This window comes from Bos indicus, chromosome 26 (assembly GCF_029378745.1).
Source record: "Bos indicus isolate NIAB-ARS_2022 breed Sahiwal x Tharparkar chromosome 26, NIAB-ARS_B.indTharparkar_mat_pri_1.0, whole genome shotgun sequence".
NCBI lineage: Eukaryota > Metazoa > Chordata > Mammalia > Artiodactyla > Bovidae > Bos > Bos indicus.
Window position 1 is genome coordinate 10,260,372 of NC_091785.1, and position 22,232 is coordinate 10,282,603.

The 22,232-nt window shown below is 36.2% G+C and overlaps 1 protein-coding gene across 5 annotated transcripts in view; it reads left to right on the forward strand.

Annotated features, from left to right (window-relative positions):
- Window positions 1-20,457, forward strand: part of LIPJ (lipase family member J) — a 36,681-nt gene extending 16,224 nt beyond the window's left edge. For 4 of the 5 annotated variants that reach the window (XM_070780442.1, XM_070780441.1, XM_019952916.2 and 1 more), the window contains exons 3-11: window positions 1,129-1,240; window positions 1,984-2,104; window positions 6,203-6,401; window positions 6,901-7,010; window positions 8,511-8,647; window positions 9,020-9,166; window positions 14,193-14,264; window positions 18,824-18,895; window positions 19,980-20,451. In XM_070780442.1, the coding sequence (XP_070636543.1) occupies window positions 1,136-1,240; window positions 1,984-2,104; window positions 6,203-6,401; window positions 6,901-7,010; window positions 8,511-8,647; window positions 9,020-9,166; window positions 14,193-14,264; window positions 18,824-18,895; window positions 19,980-20,213 (1,197 nt within the window). In that variant the 5' untranslated portion in view covers window positions 1,129-1,135 and the 3' untranslated portion in view covers window positions 20,214-20,451. Of the gene's footprint in view, window positions 1-1,128; window positions 1,241-1,983; window positions 2,105-6,202; window positions 6,402-6,900; window positions 7,011-8,510; window positions 8,648-9,019; window positions 9,167-14,192; window positions 14,265-18,823; window positions 18,896-19,979 lie in introns of all 5 variants that reach the window. The other variant, XM_070780443.1, reaches the window with a different exon arrangement.
- Window positions 20,458-22,232: the final 1,775 nt, after the last annotated feature.

A 22,232-nucleotide genomic window follows, 5' to 3' on the forward strand; every position in this document is an offset into this window, starting at 1 on the left:
CTGGAAAAATCATAGCTTTGACTAAATGAAACTTTGTCGACAAAGTAATATCTCTGCTTTTTAATATGCTGTCTAGGTTGGTCATAGCTTTTCTTCCAGGGAGAAACCGTCTTTTAATTTCATGGCTGCAGACACCATCTACAATAATTTTGGAGCCCAAGAAAATAAAGTATTATATTAAAAAAGCATCATGTCACATTTATCAAATTTAAGTTTTATAACAAACCTGTGAAAGTGAAGTCGTTCAGTCGTGTCCGACTCTTAGCGACCCCATGGACTGAAACCCACCAGGCTCCTCCGTCCATGGGATTTTCCAGGCGAGAGTACTGAAGTGGGGTGCCATTGCAAACCTGAGAAGTAGGCATTATTCATACTTTTTAAGTAGGAAAACATGCTCAGAGAGGATAAGTAACTTGCTTTAAGTCACACAGTTTATAAGTTGTGAAGTTGGGAGTTTTAAAAATGCCTCATAATATCCTTTCAGATACAGTGTCTGGCTCATTTTCAAGGCTCATGAAATTGGTAAACCAAGGTCTGGGGAGAAAATCTAGATGGTGACCTCTGCGATTCCCTGCTTTCTCAGTTTTCTAGAAATGATTTACGTGTCCTGGCTTTCCAGAACTTGGTTACTCAAACTCAAAGTCATATCTCTGTAAACAAAATAAACTCCAAACCCCGAGAGGCTGAATGTAAGCTAGGCAAGCTTTCTAATCTTCACATTAGTCCCCTTTCCCTCTCCCAAACCCAAAAACCTATAAACATACTTTAAATAATAGTCTGGTAAGAGTATTATTATATCAGTTATATCAATTATATTAGTTAACCTGCAGTATATAGTAAAACTCTTAAAACTGAGCTAAGCAATACTATTAAGAAGACTTTAAAGAGGGAATTTGTGCTACAGAATAGAGTAGTTAGAAAAACATGGATTTTGGAGTTAAGCAGGCCTAAATCTGAACCGTGATTGCCAGCTATACATTGTATATCCTTAGACAGGTTTATTTAATTTTTAAGAGCCTCTGTTTTGTCATCTGAAAATGGTAATATTCCCTACCTCACAGAATTATTTAGTCAAATAGTAATAATTGCTGCAATTTTAATATTATTAAAATCTCTTTTTATGTGTAGATTCCCAATGTGGTACCTTTTCAAGGTGATGTCTTTCATCCTAATTCTTGGAACTACTCATGGTGTGTTTAGGAAACAAAGGTCTGTGAACCCTGAAGCAAGCATGAATATTGTAAGTTGCTAGGACATAAATGTTAAGCTAATAAAGTAACGGGGAATGCTACTCTTCAGTTTTGAGGGGTTTTATTTGAATAGATCTACAGTCAGTTTATATCTCTGCATTCATGTATTTTGAATATGGGTCAACTAATATTCCTTATCTGCTATCCTATAGCTTTAAGTTTCCATTTCTGCTTTATTCTGTGTCTGAAACGAAAATATGCATAAACGTATCATTTCTCTATATATGTATTTACATAACAAATTCCACATATGTATATATTCTTAGCTATATATATAAACAAACAAACACTTGTGGGTAAACATTTTAAAATTTTATATTGGTATATAGGTAAAACTATGACTAGTAGTCAGAAAAAAAACAATTGGTTAGTTCTTGAGATATCTCCTTGAATGCAGGGGTTTTAATTTTTTGTTGTTGTTTTATTTATCTATGAACCCCTGGGATAGAAGACGGATGCTTAGTAGATGTTTTGTAAATATTTAGTACTGAATTAATCAGTGAATTAGTGAAAATAAAAAATACAAAATACATAGGCTTAAGATTGAGAATACAAAGATTCATTATTACATTAATGTGTGTTTGTGTGTGTTAGTTAGTCATGTCCTACTCTTTGTGACCCCATGGATTATAGCCTGCCAGGCTCCTCTGTCCATGGGATTAGGTTAGATTAATTAGGTTACATTAATTCACTAACAACCTTATTCTAAAAGGTTTGCTTTTTCCTTATCTAGAGTCAAATTATTTCCTACTGGGGCTACCCAGATGAAGAGTATGATATTACAACTGAAGATGGTTATATCCTTGGCCTTTATCGAATTCCCTATGGGAAAACAAACAGTGAAAACAATTCAGGTAACACTCAGTTCAAGATAAACTGATGATTATCTGAAGCTCTTAACTTCTCCATTTCTTCTCAGTGAGTTTAGAATAAGAAAAGGGTTTAAAAAAATTAAGTGAACAGTTAACTTCTCATGCATATCTCCATATGCCCCAGAAAGAGAATCTGACTCTCTTTAGCTTCCTGTTCAGAGTGGTTTTAAAGTATGGTGGAACATACGGTCCTTCCAGGTTTTCTTTGTGGATCACCATACTCATACATGTTGATTACCTAGAGTTTTCTTTGTTCAATGAGGGGTTAGAAATGCTCTGAAACACAGTAGCTTTATTCTGTAGGTTTGAAGTATGGTTGGTAAAAATTTCTTTCTTTGTGCCTATGAATCTCTCCTCTAATAATAGCAAAGAGATAAGTTTGGTAGCAGTCTCATGGCTCTTTACTCCAGTACTACATACACTACTGTCAGCAGAATGAGACGCTGAAAAACGCACTAGAATTTGTCACTAGGGTCATATTAATAATTCTAGATGTACCACTTACTAGCACAATACTGACTACTTTTCTTATTTGTCTAACTGTTGCAAAAAAAAACCCGGAGAATTTTCCTTTTCTCCTTGTTTTTCCTTGAAAAAATTGTTTCTCATATTTTAGGACACTCTGTCAAGTTCTCATTTTGAACATTATGGTACATTTCAGAGAAAATTCATTAATTTTGAGTAGCCTCTACCAATATAATTTTTGATCCTTATAGAGGTCACATATACTAGGCAGAAAATTTTGACATAATTATTGTAATCATTCCTCAGGGTTTGACTCAATTTTTCAAACACTAATAAAAGACTTAAAGATAATTTTAAAATATAGTAAGTACCTTAGAGTTCTCTAGAAGCAGCCCTGAAACAAGGATATAGGTGTATGTAATTTATTGATTGGAATACTTTCATGAGAAGATAATGTGGACAAGAGGGGAAGGCAGGGGAAGGAGCTAAGGAAGGATGAGACTCAGCTAATACAATGTTGTCTCAGAGGAATCCTGAATTGCACTGCAGACACGGTCCCACCTTGAAGTTAGGAAGCTAGCTTTTTTGCATTCTTGTATCAGTTAGTCACTGCCAGAAGGACATCCATAGAAAGAAATAAAGTCTGCCTGAGGAAATTCCCCTTAGCCTGGGGGCAGTTCCACAGAGAAAGGGGCAACAGTGAACCCTTCAGAAGCACCAGTCCCAATAGCTGGAGAATGATTCAGCTACTCACATTAAGTTGATTACATCTGCTATTACGTTTAATCCTAATGCCATATCTGGTATTCATACATTCCTCTCTCCACTACCCACTGTAAATTTCTCTTCCTCTTGGCTGTCTTTCTTTATTTGATAAACCAGGCCTTTATCCCTAAGGGCCGCTATGTCCGTAATATGTCATAGTTGCCATACTTGCACATTTACAGTTAAAACAAGGCATGGGAGTAACAAAAGATGCCTATGTGTATCATTTCAATACCAAATATGTTTTCCCAATTTTTCCCAGCAGCCCTACCTCTCTATGATGATCAAGGCCAGTTATTCCGGATCTAGGGTTGGTCTGCACTGTTAGAGTGTCTGTACAAACCATTCATCACTTTCCTGTATCATCACAGGAAATGTAATATTTTAGCATTGAAGTGCTATAATATGCAAGGTTCTTTCAATACTCCAGCTACAATGCCTGTATTCAGTAATGATGATAATGATGTGGATTATGTGTGAAGGGCAATTTGGGGAGTAAAACAAAGTTATCAGTGAGCACACATTATGTTATTCAAAGCTGCTGCTTCTCAAAAACCTTGGAAGTATAAATTAGAACTCTGGAAACACTGGTGATTAAAGCAATGGTTCTAGTGATAAAATCTATATTAAATATATCTGTGAAAATGTGAGTATAAAATTATTTTATGAAGTGAGAAAGGTGGAGTAATAATATAAAATATATCTTATGTAACATGCTATTTAAAGAAGAGGTGGCAAGAATACACAGAAGAACTGTACAAAAAGGATCTTCATGACCCAGATAATCATGATGGTGTGATCACTCACCTACAGCCAGACATCCTGGAATGCAAAGTCAGGTGGGCCTTAGGAAGCATCTCTATGAACAAAGCTGGTGCAGGTGATGGAATTCCAGTTGAGCTATTCCAAATCCTAAAAGATGATGCTATGAAAGTGCTGCATTCAATATGTCAGCAAATTTGGAAAACTCAGCAGTGGCCACAGGACTGGAAAAGGTCAGTTTTCCTCCAATCCCAAAGAAAGGCAATGCCAAAGAATGCTCAAACTACTGCACAATTGCACTCTTCTCACACACTAGTAAGTAATGCTCAAAATTCTCCAAGCCAGGCTTTAGCAATACATGAACCGTGAACTTCCAGATGTTCAAGTTGGATTTAGAAAAGGCAGAGGAACCAGAGATCAAATTGCCAACATCTTCTGGATCACCAAAAAAGCAAGAGAGTTCCAGAAAAACATCTACTTCTGCTTTATTGACTATGCCAAAGCCTTTGACTGTATGGATCACAATAAACTGTGGAAAATTCTGAAAGAGATGGGAATACCAGACCACCTGACCTGCCTCTTGAGAAATGTGTATGCAGGTCAGGAAGCAACAGTTAGAACTGGACATGGAACAACAGACTGGGTCCAAATAGGAAAAGGAGTACGTCAAGGCTGTATATTGTCACCCTGCTAATTCAACTTACATGCAGAGTACATCATGAGAAACGCTGGGCTGGAAGAAGCACAAGCTGGAATCAAGATTGCTGGGAGAAGTATCAATAACCTCAGATATGTAGATGACACTACCCTTATGGCAGAAAGTGAAGAAGAACTAAAGAGCCTCTTGATGAAAGTGAAAGAAGAGAGTGAAAAACTTGGCTTAAAACTCAACATTCAGAAAATGAAGATCATGGCATCTGGTCCCATCACTTCATACGAAATAGATGGGGAAACAGTGGAAACAGTGTCAGACTTTATTTTTCTGGGCTCCAAAATCACTGCAGATTGTGACCGCAGCCATGAAATTAAAAGACGCTTACTCCTTAGAAGGGAAGTTATGACCAACCTAGACAGCATATTAAAAAGTAGAGACATTACTTTGCTAACAAAGGTCCATCTAGTCAAAGGTATGGTTTTTCCAGTAGTCATGTATGGATGTGAGAGTTGGACTATAAAGAAAGCTGAGCACCAAAGAATTGCTGCTTTTGAACTGTGGTGTTGGAGAAGACTCTTGAGAGTCCTTTGGACTGCAAGGAGATCCAACCAGTCCTTCCTAAAGGAGATCAGTCCTGGGTGTTCATTGGAAGGACTGATATTGAAGCTGAAACTCCAATACTTTGGCCACCTCATGCAAAGAGCTGACTCATTGGAAAAGACCCTGATTCTGGGAAAGATTGAAGGCAGGAGGAGAAGGGGGCAACAGAGGATGAGACAGTTGGATGGCATCGCTGACTCAATGGACATGAGTTTGAGTAGTCTCCAGGAATTGGTGATGGACACGGAGGCCTGGCGTGTGGCAGTCCATGGGGTCGCAAAGAGTCGGACATGACTGAGCAACTGAGCTGAACTGAACTGAACAATGCTATTTAAATGAGTCCCCAAGTTACCAAGTGATATTTGAATATTCTATATCCTTAAAATTTTGTATGTTTAAGTATGTGTGGGCTAAGTAGCTTTAGTCATGACTGACTCTTTGCAACTCTATGGACTATTGCCCGGCTCTTCTCTCCATGGGGATTCTCCAGGCAAGACTACTGGAGCGGGTTGCCATGCCCTCTTCCAGGAGACCTCCTGGACCCAGGGATCAAACCCACATCTTTTACTTTTCCTGCATTCTCAGGCCATCTCTTTACCACTAGTGGCACCTGGGAAGCCCATGTTTATGTATGTGCCATGACCTAATTGCCCACTTGGTCATATGAGAGAAATTCATTAGTGAACAACTCTGACATAAAATGGAATTAAAAAATGTAAAACTTACCCTATTTATACAATTAAAAAAATTTTATCCTATAAGATTAAATTTGAGGTCATATACTCATGTAGACACTACAATATTTTAAAAGAAATTTTCTACATTTTTTCCAGTTCAGAGACTTGTTGTATACTTGCAACATGGTTTGCTCACATCTGCCAGCAGCTGGATTTCCAATCTTCCTAATAACAGCCTAGGCTTCCTTCTGGCAGATGCTGGTTATGATGTGTGGATGGGGAACAGCAGAGGGACTACCTGGTCCCGAAAACACTTGTACCTAAAAACAAATTCCAAAGAATTCTGGGCTTTCAGGTACAGAAAAAACCAAGTAATATTTTGTTGTATAAGTGTATTGGACTGTTTTCGTCTTTTTGAATGAAATGAAATGAAACATAAGTCTTTTTTTCTCAACTCAGGGCTCTCAATAGACTATTAAAATTTATATAAATTTTACCTGGAAAGTTAAAGAGTACTTATTTGATTTTGAGCTTATTTCTCATTTTTAAGCAGTAAGCTTTACTGACTACCCTATTCTATTTTTTCACTCCGTAACCTATCTATTTAGTCTACTTCACTGCACTTAGAATATACAATCACCTTCTTTATAAAACTGTCTTGTGGCTATTTTATTTCCTTAACTTTGTGTTCTCATAGAAGTCTCTAGTCAATAGATAAATTAGATTATCTAACTTATTGACAGTACCCAAGGAGACTTGAAAAATGCTTTAAATATATTTAGCTAATCAATATCTTCGAATGTTAACATAACATTAGTAGAATACACATTTTTATTTTCTTTTTTCTTCTGTAGCTTTGATGAGATGGCTAAATATGACCTTCCAGCCTCCATTGATTTCATTGTGAAGCAAACCCAACAACAGCAAATATTTTATGTAGGCCATTCACAAGGCACTACCATTGGTATGGCAAGAACGATCGTTGCTGCTATTACTTTATTACACTTTTGAAGTTTGTAGATACATTCTTAAGGATATAGGTCAGTTTCTAGACCTGTAAGTGAACCAAAGCAGAACTGTGAGACATATATCACAGAGCAGTGCCCTGGAAGATTATATCCTGTTTTAATTCTATATTGTATTCTCTAGTCACAAAGAATTGACTGTAAAAACAAGGTTTTGTTTGTTTGCAATGTATAAAAGCTGGATATCCATCTAAATAGCACAATGAAGTCATAGCTGTCATTTATTCCACAAATAGAAATTGTATAATTATTTTTCTTTTAAAAATCAAGCATAGGGATTTATGAGTAAGAAGTTTTAAAAGGGTGCTTGGATTTTTACATTTAGGACACATTAAACTTAAGAAATGAACAAAGATGAAGAAATCCTCCCTATATTTAAAGATGACTAGAAAAGAACTTTCATCCCTTTATAATACTTAACACTTCTACCTAATGTGTATCAATTTTGCTTTCAGAAACATATTCCCTAAAACTTAATGTAATTCTCTTCCATGGTACTATGAAACTTAATCTTTCTACTTGGGAAGCAGAAAAGTCTATTTTATAATAGAACCCGATATTAAAAGAGTTTTTTCTAAACTGTAGAGTGTCATCTAGATGGTATTGGTCATCATCATTATCGTCTAGACTGAAGAGTATTAAGTATTTCCTATAGCAATCATCTACTTTCTACCAGAAAAATTATGTCAAATAACAATCTCATTCAATTTCTCATAGACCTTTTCTCTGGTATTTATTAACCGTGTGTGAATTTTAATCCAAATTTTCATCAGCTATTCAGTTGTATGGAACCAAGACTCTTAGGAAATAATCAAATAAAAAAATGAGTCATGTGCAAGAGCGTATATCGACTCACACTTTGATATGATATATAATTCTTTGCTGCTTTGACTTCTCAGAACCCAGGGAAAAAAGAACCAGTAAAAATAGAGGGGATGTGCAGTTACATAGCTTGATAAGTTATCAAAAAAGGAAAAACTTCTATTTGTCATATTAATTACTCTGAATTATCAATAAAATAAAGTGTTTAGTACCCTCTGTTCAAGGAAAGTTTTAATTAAAAGTAAATATTAAAACAATTAGATATTTATTGAATTTCTCACCTAAAGTAGATTCATCTATCTGAAAAATTCACTAACATCATTTTTGCCATTGCCAGTTATACTAATGTATAATAGCAGATATTTCTGATTTAAAACTATGGTGTTATAAAACGGATTTATTGCTGAATTATCCTCATTTACGATCTACACATTTGCTTTAGATCCTAATAATCAGCATTATGTTGTGATCAATATGCATGTCTCATTATGGGAGGTCAATAACTTTTGATAGATAAATTAAGAAATGAATTAGTAAATTAATTATTGAAATTACCACTGTCATTTCTTACATGATAGTAATTAAGAATAGTTCATTTATATCTTATTTTCTTTCAGCTTTCATAACATTTTCCACAATACCAAAGATAGCTGAAAGAATCAAAGTATTTTTTGCCTTAGCCCCAGTTTTTTCCATTAAATACTCAAAAAGCCCTTTAATTAAAATGGCATACAACTGGAAGTCACTGATCAAGGTATGTTATTTCTTCCGTTTTTGTAGCTGAAAACCCAACATGATAATGATTCTCTTCTTTCAAAATAAAAAGGATTGGCTATGTTTGCACAGCTACATGTATGATTTTAATTTTTTGGCTTCATTTACACTGGATTCTTGCCTTTGTTTCTACACAGGAATAGCATTTTACTTATGATACTTTTGGATGACTCATTGTGTAAGAAATTCATTAATCAAATCATCTCTACATATTGTGCTCAAATTTCATCCCTTAATTTAAATGTCTTAAACTGTAAGATAATGTATTTGGTTATAAATATAGTGAATTCACCACATCAATTTTTGATTAAATTGTTTTAGTCTTCCAAACATGAATAAATTTATTTTACAGTTTTTTTCTGGCAGCAAAGAGTTCTTACCTAATACCTCCTTTAAAAGATTTGTTGGATCAAAGCTGTGTCCACTGAAGATTTTTGGTAAGATTTGCCGTGATGTCTTGTTTATGATAAGTGGATATGACCTAAAGAACTTTAATACGGTGAGAACAAGTTGTATTTAAAATATATTTTGCCAATTTTTAGAAAGCAGCTTTTAATAGTGCTTATTCTATGCTTTGTGTATCTTTTTATGTTTTACCCATTTATTCTTGTAGTTAGATTCTTAGCCTTTCTAATTTTCTGACTGAACCAACATTAAGAAACTAATTTGTATTAGCATGCTGGGATTTTTTTACTTCCATATTTGTCTTGATCTCTGTAAAGAATAGAGACTAGCTATAGCTATAGTTATCTTTATTAGTCTTTGCAGTTAGATGTTAGTTGTCTGAGGTTTCATGTATTCAGGTTGTCTTCCATTCACTGTCTTACATAACTCTTCCTCTTATATCCTGATTCCTAACACTTTTCCACTAACTTGATTTTTCCATAATTAGGGTGCCTGGCAATTAACTTATATGCTTTTGGCATTCATCAAAATTTCTGGGATGGGAAACTCTTTTGGTACTTAAGCTACTATTAGAAGGCCATTTGTATTGATTGTATATAAATTCTCTTAAAGATGCAAGGATTTATCAGCACTTTAAATTAAAAAACCCAAATTTGAAAAAAGCAGTTGTTTGTGGCATTTGGACTAGTTTATTGATTCTTGCTCCTGGGCCTTTTAAGAAAGTTCTTAATGAGAACCAACGTATCTGTTCATAGGAAAATAGGTGTTCTCTTAATATCCAAGCACATTTTCATACCACAAGGATATATATTGATTTTTTTTTAACTTCAAGAAGGTCTTATCGCAAGTCTCAGATTATTACAGATATTTGAAAGAAACACTAATATTTTTCATAGTAGAAGAAAAGAACTCCATTCTCTCCCTTTTCCCCGAAGATATGAAAAGCATAATTTTCTGTCATAGAAGATTACCTTTTTTAAAAGGCCTCTTATACTTTTCTATCTAGTGTTATATATCTACCATAGAATGTCTAGAAACATCTTAAATATAATCTTTATTTCTGCTTGCCTTTCTGAGTTATTCTATGTCTTGGATAGTGTATTTGGCTATTGATGTCTTTTTTGTAATTATAGTGTCTTTGAGAATTCTTTTGTAGGTGGACTATTAGGAAAGCTTATATTCTAACTTCTTAGCCTTTAAATTTGTGAGTCTCCTTTCTGGGACAAAAGTTGACAGTGTCATCAATTGCAATTAGTTGTGTACTAAGTTATCTAGTACTAAGTTATCTAGTAGTGTGGCTCAGAACATGAACTCCTTATTGCCAATTTCAGTCTGAAATTGAAGAAAGTAGGGAAAACCACTAGGCCATTCAAGTATGACCTAAATCAAATCCTTTATGATTATACAGTGGAAGTGAGAAATAGATTTAAGGGACTAGATCTGATAGATAGAGTGCCTGATGAACTATGGTCGGAGGTTTGTGACATTGTACAGGAAACAGGGATCAAGACCATCCCCATGGAAAAGAAATGCAAAAAGGCAAAATGGCTCTCTGGGGAGGCCTTACAAATAGCTGGGAAAAGAAGAGAAGAGGAAAGCAAAGGAGAAAAGGAAAGATATAGGCATCTGAATGCAGAGTTCCAAAGAATAGCAAGAAGAGATAAGAAAGCCTTCTTCAGCGATCAATGCAAAGAAATAGAGGAAAACAACAGAATGGGAAAGACTAGAGATCTCTTCAAGAAAATTAGAGATACCGAGGGAACATTTCATGCAAAGATGGGCTCTATAAAGGACAGAAATGGTATGGACCTAACAGAAGCAGAAGATATTAAGAAGAGGTGGCAAGAATACACAGAAGAACCGTACAAAAAAGATCTTCACGACCCAGATAATCACGATGGTGTGATCACTGACCTAGAGCCAGACATCCTGGAATGTGAAGTCAAGTGGGCCTTAGAAAGCATCACTACGAACAAAGCTAGTGGAGGTGATGGAATTCCAGAGGAGCTATTTCAAATCCTGAAAGATGATGCTGTGAAAGTGCTGCACTCAATATGCCAGCAAGTTTGGAAAACTCAGCAGTGGCCACAGGACTGGAAAAGGTCAGTTTTCATTCCAATCCCAAAGAAAGGCAATGCCAAAGAATGCTCAAACTACCGCATAATTGCACTCATCTCACACGCTAGTAAAGCAATGCTCAAAATTCTCCAAGCCAGGCTTCAGCAGTACGTGAACCGTGAACTTCCTGATGTTCAATCTGGTTTTAGAAAAAGCAGAGGAACCAGAGATCAAATTGCCAACATCCGCTGGATCATCGAAAAAGCAAGAGAGTTCCAGAAAAAACATCTATTTCTGCTTTACTGACTATGCCAAAGCCTTTGACTGTGTGGATCACAATAAACTGTGGGAAATTCTGAAAGAGATGGGAATACCAGACCACCTGACCTGCCTCTTGAGAAATCTATATGCAGGTCAGGAAGCAACAGTTAGAGCTGGACATGGAATAACAGACTGGATCCAAATAGGAAAAGGAGTACGTCAAGGCTGTATATTGTCACCCTGCTTATTTAACTTCTATTCAGAGTACATCATGAGAAATGCTGAGCTGGAAGAAGCACAAGCTGGAATCAAGATTGCCGGGAGAAATATCAATAACCTGATATGCAGATGATACCACCCTTACGGCAGAAAGTGAAGAGGAACTAAAAAGCCTCTTGATGAAATTGAAAGAGGAGAGTGAAAAAGTTGGCTTAAAGCTCAACATTCAAAAAACAAAGATCATGGCATCCAGTCCCATCACTTCATGGGAAATAGATGGGGAAACAGTGGAAACAGTGTCAGACTTAATTTTTTTGGGTTCCAAAATCACTGCAGATGGTGATTGCAGCCATGAAATTAAAAGATGCTTACTCCTTTGAAGGAAAGTTATGACCAATCTAGATAGCATATTCAAAAGCAGAGACATTACTTTGCCAACAAAGGTCCATCTAGTCAAGGCTATGGTTTTTCCAGTGGTCATGTATGGGTGTGAGAGTTGGACTGTGAAGAAGGCTGAGCGCCAAAGAATTGATGCTTTTGAAGTGTGGTGTTGGAGAAGACTCTTGAGAGTCCCTTGGACTGCAAGGAGATGCAACCAGTCCATTCTAAAGGAGATCAGTCCTGGGTGTTCTTTGGAAGGAATGATGCTAAAGCTGAAACTCCAGTACTTTGGCCACCTCATGCGAAGAGTTGGCTCGTTGGAAAAGACTCTGATGCTAGGAGGGATTGGGGGCAGGAGGAGAAGGGGACAATAGAGGATGGGATGGCTGGATGGCATCACCAACTCGATCGACGTGAGTTTGGCTGAACTCCGGGAGATGGTGATGGACAGAGAGGCCTGGTGTGCTGCGATTCATGGGGTTGCAAAGAGTTGGACATGACTGAGCGACTGAACTGAACTGAACTGAAGTTATCTAGGATTGGGAAATTTTGAAGTGAAAAAATTCCCACACAGTGTATATGGGAACTATAAGAGTGATAGTTGAGTTTGAATCAGTTCTTTTTTTCCTTTAATTCAGTCCTCTTGATTCTATCAATATCGATGGGGAAATTAAGATCTGACTTGAAATTTCCTTCCTGTAGACAGTATGAGAAACCAGAAGAGAATCTTGCAGTTTGCAGATAGGCAGTGTCTAGAATCTGGCCAATGTCACTCAGCAAACTGAAAGGAAGTTATCATATGAGGAAGATTAGGTAGCAAAAACTCTCATTAATGTAATTTGGAAAATATGTCATCAAACAACTCAGAATTTTGACTTTGTCCAGTTCTTGTAATTCAGCTTACTGATTATTTCTTTCATGGATTGTGCCTTTGGTACTGTATCTGCAAAGTCATTGCCACAGTCAAGGTTGTCTAGTTTTTTTCCTGTGTTATCTTTTAGAAGTTTTATAGTTTAGCATTTCCCATTTAGACCTATGGTCTGTTTTGAGTCATTTTTTGTGAAGGATGTAAGGTCTGTGTCTAGATTCCTTTTTTTTTTTTTCCCCATGTGATATCCAGTTGTTTCAACACCATTTAATGAAAAGATTATCATTTTCCTATTACATTGCCTTTGTTTTTTTGTCAAAGATCAATTAACTGTGTTTCTAGGGGTCTATTTCTGGGCTCTGTATTCTGCTCTATTTATCTATCTGTCCACCCTTTCACCAATACTACCTTGTCTTGATTACTGTAGCTTTATATTAATAATGCCTTGAGGTTATGTCTTGTCAGTCCTGCCTTTAATGATTGTGTTGGCTGTTTTGGGATCTTTTGTCTCTCTACATAAAACTTTGGAAGTGGTTTGTCAGTATTGTAAACATAATTTGTTGAGATTTTAGTAAGGATTACATTGACCTTATGTATCTTATTCACTGACGGAGGTTCCCAGGGAGTATGTAGGCAATGCAAATCTAGGTTACAGATTGGCATGAGCACAGCTGTATCTGATTAAGCTTTACTTTGAGTTGTGTAAAACTTTGGGACTCCAGTTTATTATGGAAAGAATTTCTTTTTAAACTTTCCCACTGTCCTCAAAAAGTCCTAGGCTGATTTTTGCTCTCCTTAACTAGTTATCTTTTTGCCTTTCATACTGTTCATGGGGTTTTCATTGCAAGAATACTGAAGTGGTTTTCAATTCCCTTCTCTAGGACAGGAAGTCCAGGGGGACATGACTGCGTGGCTAAACTGAACTGATTTCTTAAAATGAAACTTTAAATTTTCTAGGACTGGCAGATAAACTTAAGTGACTTTAGTACATTGCTTTTCTTTTTAAATTCTCTGTCTTTTCTCTCCCATTTGTCCTGGTACTTTCTTTCTATCTTTTCAGGTCTTCAGTGCTTTCAAAAGGTGTGTATTACATCACTTTTGATTGTTTTCAGTATAGGTGATGGACCTCAGAACTTAGAAATCCAATAATAACTTCTATATTAATGCAAAATTTACATTTAATAAGAACATTTATGTATTTAATTTAAATGTAATTTTGTTTTATTAACACTATTTATTATAAATTAAATTTCCTTGAAATTTTTTAGTTTAATAAATATCAAAGATTGTTTTTTCTGGTTGGAAGAATAAAAATAATGTTTTAAACCCTCAGAGTCGTGTGGATGTGTACATGTCACAAAACCCAGCAGGAACATCTGTTCAAAATATGGTCCACTGGAGTCAGGTACACTAAATACATTTTTCAGTGCATTTTGGTAAAATTTTATGTAAACTACTTGCAGCTTATCTCACCATTCTAGGGATCTGGCCATTGCCATAGAATGATAAATTTAGAAGGATACATTGAAATTATTAAAAATATGTATGATTCTTAAAAGTTTATAATATATGTTAATAATAGAATCTGTTAGATCTTCAGTTTAGGCAATAAGAGCAGTACAGTTATTTTCTATTTTACAAATGAGAAAATGTTCATTCAGAACAGTAGGCAAGGGATCAACTAGGCTATGCTCATGATTTAATTTGCCCATATATTTAAAACTTTTTCTTAAAAAACAAAACAAACAAAAAAACTAAGACAAGAACAGACGTCTCTCAATACCTACTCTCTCACTAGATTATGCTTTCTCCTCCGGTAAGTTGTGAACTCCATGAAGACCATGGCCAAGTTTTGTTCAGTTATCTATTGCAAAACTAAGTTTGTGGCATATAATAGATACTCAAGAATATTTGTTGAGTGGATATTGATAAAGAAAAATTCCATATGAATGCCATCTTAATGTTGACAGCCGAGATAAAATAGGAATATATATGCTTGAGATCAAAATACAAGATATTGAATTCTTTCTCTAAATCTTACTGGCAGTAGGACATTAAATAAGGTCATTAAATCTCTATGAATTCCGTTTCTTTAATTCTAAAAATAGAATTAATAATCATGCTCTCACCTAACAAAAATAACTATGAGAATTAAATAGGATAATGATTATGAGAGTGTCTTTAAATTTAATGAACACTAGAAACATTTAAAGTGTACTAGTATTGATAAGACACTAATGAAAGAAATCAAAGATGACATAAACAGATGGAGAGATATTCCATGTTCCTGGGTAGGAAGAATCGACATTGTGAAAATGACTATACTACCAAATGCAATCTACAGATTCAGTGTGATCCCTATCAAATCACCAATGGCATTTTTCACAGAACTAGAACAAAAAATTTCACAATTCATAGAAACACAAAAGACTCATGAATAGCCAAAGCATTTGAGAAAGAAGAATGAATCTGGAGGAATCAACCTTCCTGACTTCAGATTATACTACAGAGCTACACTCATCAAGACAGTATGGTACTGGCACAGAAGCAGAAATATAGACCAATGGAACAAGACAGAAAAAGCCCAGAAATAAACCCATGCACCTATGGGTTCCTTATTTTTGACAAAGGAGGCAAGAATATACAATGGGGCAAAGACAGCCTCTTCAATAAATGGTGCTGGGAAAACTGGACAGCCACATGTAAAAGAATGAAATTAGAACACTTTCTAACACCACACACAAAGATAAACTCAAAATGGATTAAAGACCTAAATGTAAGACCAGAAACTATAAAACTCTTAGAGGAAAACATAAGCAGAACACTCAATGACATAAATCAAAGCAAGATCCTCTATGACCACCTCCTAGAGTAATGGAAATAAAAACAAAGTAAACAAGTGGGACCTGATTAAACTAAAAGCTTTTGCACAGCAAAGGAAACTGTAAGCAGGGTGAAAATACAACCCTCAGAATGGGAGAAAATAATAGCAAATGAAACAACTGACAGATGATTATTTTCCAATATAAACAAGTAGCTTATACAACTCAATACCAGAAAGACAAACAGCCCAATCAAAAATTGGATAAAAGACCTAAACAGACATTTCTCCAAAGAAGACATACAGATGGCTAACAAACACATTAAAAGATGCTCAACATCGCTCATTATTAGAGAAGTGCAAATCAAAACTACAATGAGATATCACCTCACAGTGGTCAGAATGGCCCTCATCAAAAAGTCTACAAACAATAAATGCTGGAGAGGGTGTGGAGAAAAGTGAAAGCTCTTGCACTGTTGGTGAGAATGTAAACTGATATAGCCACTGTGGAAGATGGTATGGAGATTCCTTAAAAAAACTAGGAATAAAACCACCATATGACCCAGAAATCCCACTCCTAAGCATACACCCTGAGACAACCAAAATTGAAAAAGACATATGTATCCCATTGTCCACTGCAGCACTATTTACAATAGCTAGAACATGGAAGCAACATAGATGTCCATGGACAGATGAATGGATAAAGAAGTTGTGGTATATATGCGCAATGGAATATTACTCAGCATAAAAAGAAATGCATTTGAGTCAGTTCTAATGAAGTGGATGAACCTAGAACCTATTATACAGAGTAAAGTGAGTCAGAAAGAGAAAGATAAATACTGTATTTTAATGCGCAAAGGAGTACATCAAGGCTGTATATTGTCACCTTGCTTATTTAGCTTCTATGCAGAGTACATCATGAGAAACACTGGGCTGAATGAAGCATAAGCTGGAATCAAGATTGCTGGGAGAAATATCAATAACCTCAGATATGCAGATGACACCACCCCTTATGGCAGAAAGTGAAGAAGAACTAACAAGCCTCTTGATGAAAGTGAAAGTGGAGAATGAAAAAGTTGGCTTAAAGCTCAACATTCAGAAAACTAAGATCATGGCAAATGGTCCCATCACTTCATGGCAAATAGATGGGGAAACAGTGGGAACAGTGGCTAACTTTATTAGGGCTGGATGAAGCACAGGCTGAAAATGGACCAGGAAAGTTAGGTCCATGAATCAAGGAAAAGAGGACAACAGAGGATGAGACAGTTTATTGGCATCACTGACTCGATGGATGAGTTTGAACAAGGTCTGGGAGTTCATGATGGACAGGGAAACCTGGCATGCTGCAGTTCATGAGGTCACAGAGTTGGAGACGACTGAATGACTTGAACTGAACACTTTTAAGGAATGTTTTTAGCTTCTATGTTGAATAGATTATAGTGAAGCAAGAGTATAAGCAATGAGAAAGTCAGATTATTGCAGCAATGCAAAAGAGAATTGATGATAGCTTGCTCTGATATGTTTCCAGTAGAGGTGATAAAAATTGTTAGATTCTGAATATGCATGTGTATATCATGAAATTGGAGCCTACAAAATTTAATCATGGAAATATGAGAAGTAAAAGAAATGAATGTTGGATGATCCAAAGTTTTTGGACTAAGTAATGAAAAGATGAAATTAATTTTGAAGGAGAGGGAGAAGTTTGATGATGGATGGAAAGATAAAGATGTTCTATTTCAGAGATGTTGTTTTAGACATTTAAGTCTTGATTTTGCATAAGTTGTGAATAGAAGTCTAGAGGGCTTTCTGGTGGTTCAGTGGTAAAGAATTCGCCTGCACTGCAGGAGCCACAGGAGACGCCATCAATCCCTGTGTTGCAAAGATGCCCTGGAGGACAGCAGGGCTACCTTCTCCAGCATTCTTACCTGGAGAATCCCATTGACAGAGAAGCCTGGTGGGCTACACCCTTAGGGTCACAAAAAGTCAGACGTGCCTGAATCAACTGAGCATGAGCCTGATAGGAGTCTAGAATTTGGAAAAGACTTATAAAAGAAGATAAACACTTTGAATGTGTATAACGTTTAAATCCAAGAGACTGGATGAGAAAACAAATAGACTGAGTATAAATAGAGAAGAAAAGAGGAGTAAAGATTAAGTGATGAGACATGGAAAGATTTAGAGGTCAGCAGGAGAGGCTAAATTTGCCGAGGAAGCTTAAAAGAAGCATTGAGTAAAACAATGAAAAAAAAATAATGAAGACCAAGATATCATGTTATTCTAGAAGTTAAGTGAAGAAAAGATCTCAAGGATAAGGGAATAAATAGCTAATCAAATGCTTCTCGTGGATAAGATTTAAAAATGTCTCAGAATTGACCAAAATTTTACAAATGTTAATGTCATAAGTAAACTTGGCCAATTTTGGAACTGCAGGGAAAGAAGTATTCTCAGGGAGAATCAGATTAACAATCAGAGACAAGTTTTAACGTATAGGTTGATGATGGTATAATAGATGATAGAGTTTTAAGAGTTGGGGAGTGTTGGGAGGAGATAAAATACGGGATATATAGAGACGTAGACATTTTATCGTACTGGAGAAGATGAGTAACATGAGAAACTTAGTCTTCTTGAAATGAAAACATAATCGGGGGGAAACGGTCAAAATCAGATTAGACCTAATAGGTTCAAAGCTGGTGGTGAAGCTGCAAGTGTTAAGGGGTGAAGAAGGGGGTGGCTTCTGGAACATGCTCTTGATCTTTGTTATTTGAAGCAATAATTTTTAGGGCAGTGTCCTCTTAGTCCCAGCATGCTTAGTCCTAGACCTCTTTAGATACAGCAGAGAATTTCTGGGGAGGCCTAATGTTATCCAAACACACATGCCCCTTTAATAAGGTAAAAGGCCTTCAGGAGATGTGCATTTATATGAAGATGGTAGAATTATTGTCTGCAGATTTCCCTGCCCCCCACCTCCTAGCTCTTCCATTTCTTAACCTGTGCATAGAAAGAGAGGAACAAAGAAGCCCACCTACACAAATACTAACAGACTTAGTACAAAGGGGCTTTCTGTGCAATGCATACCTAACTCATATCAGCTGCCACTGTAATGGAAAAATGAGTATAGTCTTACTTTAAAATTTTTCTTTCAGCTTTTTAATTCTAGTCACTTGAAAGCTTTTGACTGGGGCAGTCCTGATCTGAACTTGGTTCATTTTAATCAGGTACATAATTATGTATAAATTAAAAATTATCTCCCTGATCAATTGAAATGATTTTTACTATTAAACATTCATCTGTGAAACCCAAGAGTATGGTAGTACAGTGAAGAGGATCAGTAAATGAAGATTATCTTAATTTGGACCCATATGTTCATTTCCAACCAAAGTGACTTTTCCATATTTTCTACGTATTTTAACAACAAATATCTTAGATAAGTCTAGAGAAATTGACAAGCAGTAGAATAATTCATCATCCCTCAAGAGGAAAAATACTGTATTTATAATATGCATAGCTCTGAGCTTGGTTAAATAAGAAATAAAAAGCAAGCATACCATTGTTCTTGACCCTAAGACTGTTGTGTTTGGGAAGATAAGACAAACATATATACTAACTAGAAAAAGTAGAAGTTACTGAGAGGCTGATAAAAACTGTCTGAGTATAATGACAGTTGTCTTGAAATACTAGAACCCAAGTCTATCTACTTCAAAATTTATGCTTCTCCACCATACTTTTCTGCCTTTGCTAAGCTCCAATGCCTGATGTAGTTTGCTTGTGTAAACATTTGAGGTAAAATATAAAGATCTAATTCATTAAAATCATATTGAACTTGACTGCCAATGTTTATCATTTACTAATAAACATACTGACTCATTTGAAAAGACCCTGATGCTGGGAAAGATTGAAGGCAGGAGGAGAAGGGGACAAACAGAGGATGAGATGTTTGGATGGCACCACCAACTCAATGGACATGAGTTTGAGTAAACTCTGGGAGTTGGTGATGGACGGGGAAGCCTGGCATGCTGCAGTCCATGGGGTTGCAAAAAGTTGGACATGACTGAGCAACTGAACTGAACTGATATTGACAGTTATATAAGCCAAAGAAAATTTTGATACTCTGAATCAGAACAAACTCTAGTTTTAATTTGTATCTGATTTATTTCTATTAATAAGTAAAAATTATAATATTCTTTCATACTCATTGCTTCCTTAATAACAACTATTTTAGATTAAGCTTATTTTTAAATTTTAACACTTCATATGTATTATTCTCTTTGAAAACTCTTACTTTTACTTATTTGCATTTAGACAACTTCTCCATTGTACAATGTGACAAGCATGAATGTGCCAACTGCAACCTGGAGTGGTGACAGTGACTTGTTGGCTGACCCTGAAGATGTTAAAATTTTACTTCCTGAAATCACAAATCATATTTACCATAAAACTATTTCTTACTATAATCATGTAGACTTTTTGTTTGGATTAGATGTATATCATCAAGTTTACAGTGAGATCATTGATATTATCCAAGGCAACCCATAAAGAACCATGGTATTCTGTGTTGAAGGATCTATATAATTTCTATTAAAATCCAATTATTTTGTTCTTACTATGTATACTTTTCCAGTTATTTATATAAAGTCTGGAATTTTTTCCTCCTTTTTTGCATTGCCCCTAGGCTCTCCATTCATAAAGTCAATGGCATTTATTACACTAGGAGTAATGGCAGATTATAACTCAGCCCAAAGCAGCCTGTTGAGTTTCTAAGTAGGATATAAATAACTAAAAACAGAAACAATAATCTTAAATATTTTCAATTACAGGAGAAGGCTTTTTGAGAAAGGTAGAGTTTTTTCCTTCAAGAAATATGAGAATGTATGAATTTTTAGAAACATAAGAGTTTGGAAGAATACTTGCTGATATGAAAGCTAATTTTTCTGTAACCAAGTAGGGCCTTTGGGGGCTTTCTCAGGACAGACCTCGCCCACCACCTCCCTGTCTTCTGGCTGCCTCATGTTTATAGAAAAGCTTTAGTGATCCTGGCCTGTCCTGAGTCACAAAAGGCTGGCTCAAGAATTAATGTTTAAAATAATGTGAATATATAGCAACAACAACAACAAAAAAAGCAGCTGGGCCAGGAGAACCCATAACAGTTTAAACAATACATCAACTATATAGTAGATTCTTTAGTTACTTTCTGAAGAACATAGTGTCTGATGCACACAACCTCTGATATGCAGAGAATACCACCCTAATGCAGAAGGTGAAGACAAACTAAAGAACCTTGATGAAAGTGAAAGAGGAAAGTGGAAAAGTTGGCTTAAAATTCAACATTCAAAAAACTAAGATCATGGTATCTGGTCCCATCACTTCATGGCAAATAGATGAGGGAAAAATGGAAACAGTGACAGTCTATTTTCTTGGGCTCCAAAATCACTGTGGACAGTGTCTGCAGCCATGAAATTAAGAGATGCTTGCTCCTTAAAAGAAAAGCTATGACAAACTTAGCATATTGAAAAGTAGAGATGCATCCAGGTTCGATGCATGATACAGGATGCTCAGTGCTGGTGCACTGGGATGACCCAGAGGGATGGTATGGGGAGGGAGGTGGGAGGGGGGTTCAGGATGGGGAACACGTGTACACCCGTGGCAGATTCATGTCCATGTATGGCAAAACCAATACAATATTGTAAAGTAATTAGCCTCCAATTAAAATAAATAAATTTATATTAAAAAAAAAGAAAAGTAGAAATATAATTTTGCTTACAAATATCTGTAGAGTCAAAGCCATGGTTTTTTCAGTAGTCATGTACAAGTGTGAGAGTTGGTCCATAAAGAAAGCTGAGTACCAAAGAAATGACATTTTCAAACTGGTGCTGGAGAAGACTCTTGAGAGTCTCTTGGACAGCAAGGATATCAAAACAGTTGATCCTAAAGGAAATCAACCCTGAATATTCTTTGAAAGGACTGATGTTGAAGCTAAAGTTCCAGTACTTTGGCCACCTCCAATGGGAAGAGCCAATTCATTGGAAAAGACCCTGATGCTGGGAAAGACTGAGGGCAGGAGGAAAAGGGTGGGTACAGAGGATGAGATGGTTGGATGGCATCACTGACTCAATGGACACGAATTTGAGCAAACTCTAGGAGACAGTGAAGGACAAGGAAGCCTGGCTAACAGCAGTCCATGAGACCACAGAGACAGACGTAACTTAGCAACTGAACAACAAGTTATTTTACAGACATTGAAGTGAAGTGAAGTCATGTCTGACTCTTTGTGACCCCATGGACTGTAGCCTACAAGGCTCCTCTGTCCATGGAATTTTCCAGTCACGAGTACTGGAGTGGGTTGCCATTTCCTTCTCCAAGGGATCTTCCTTACCCAGGGATCAAACCCAGGTCTCCCGCATTGCAGGCAGACACTTTGCCATCTGAGCCACCAGGGAAGCCCAAGACACTGAAAGTGGAAAGTGGAAAGTGGAGTCACTCAGTTGTGTCCGATTCTTTGTGACCCCGTGGACTGTAGCCTACCAGGCTCCTCTGTCCATGGGATTTTCCAGGCAA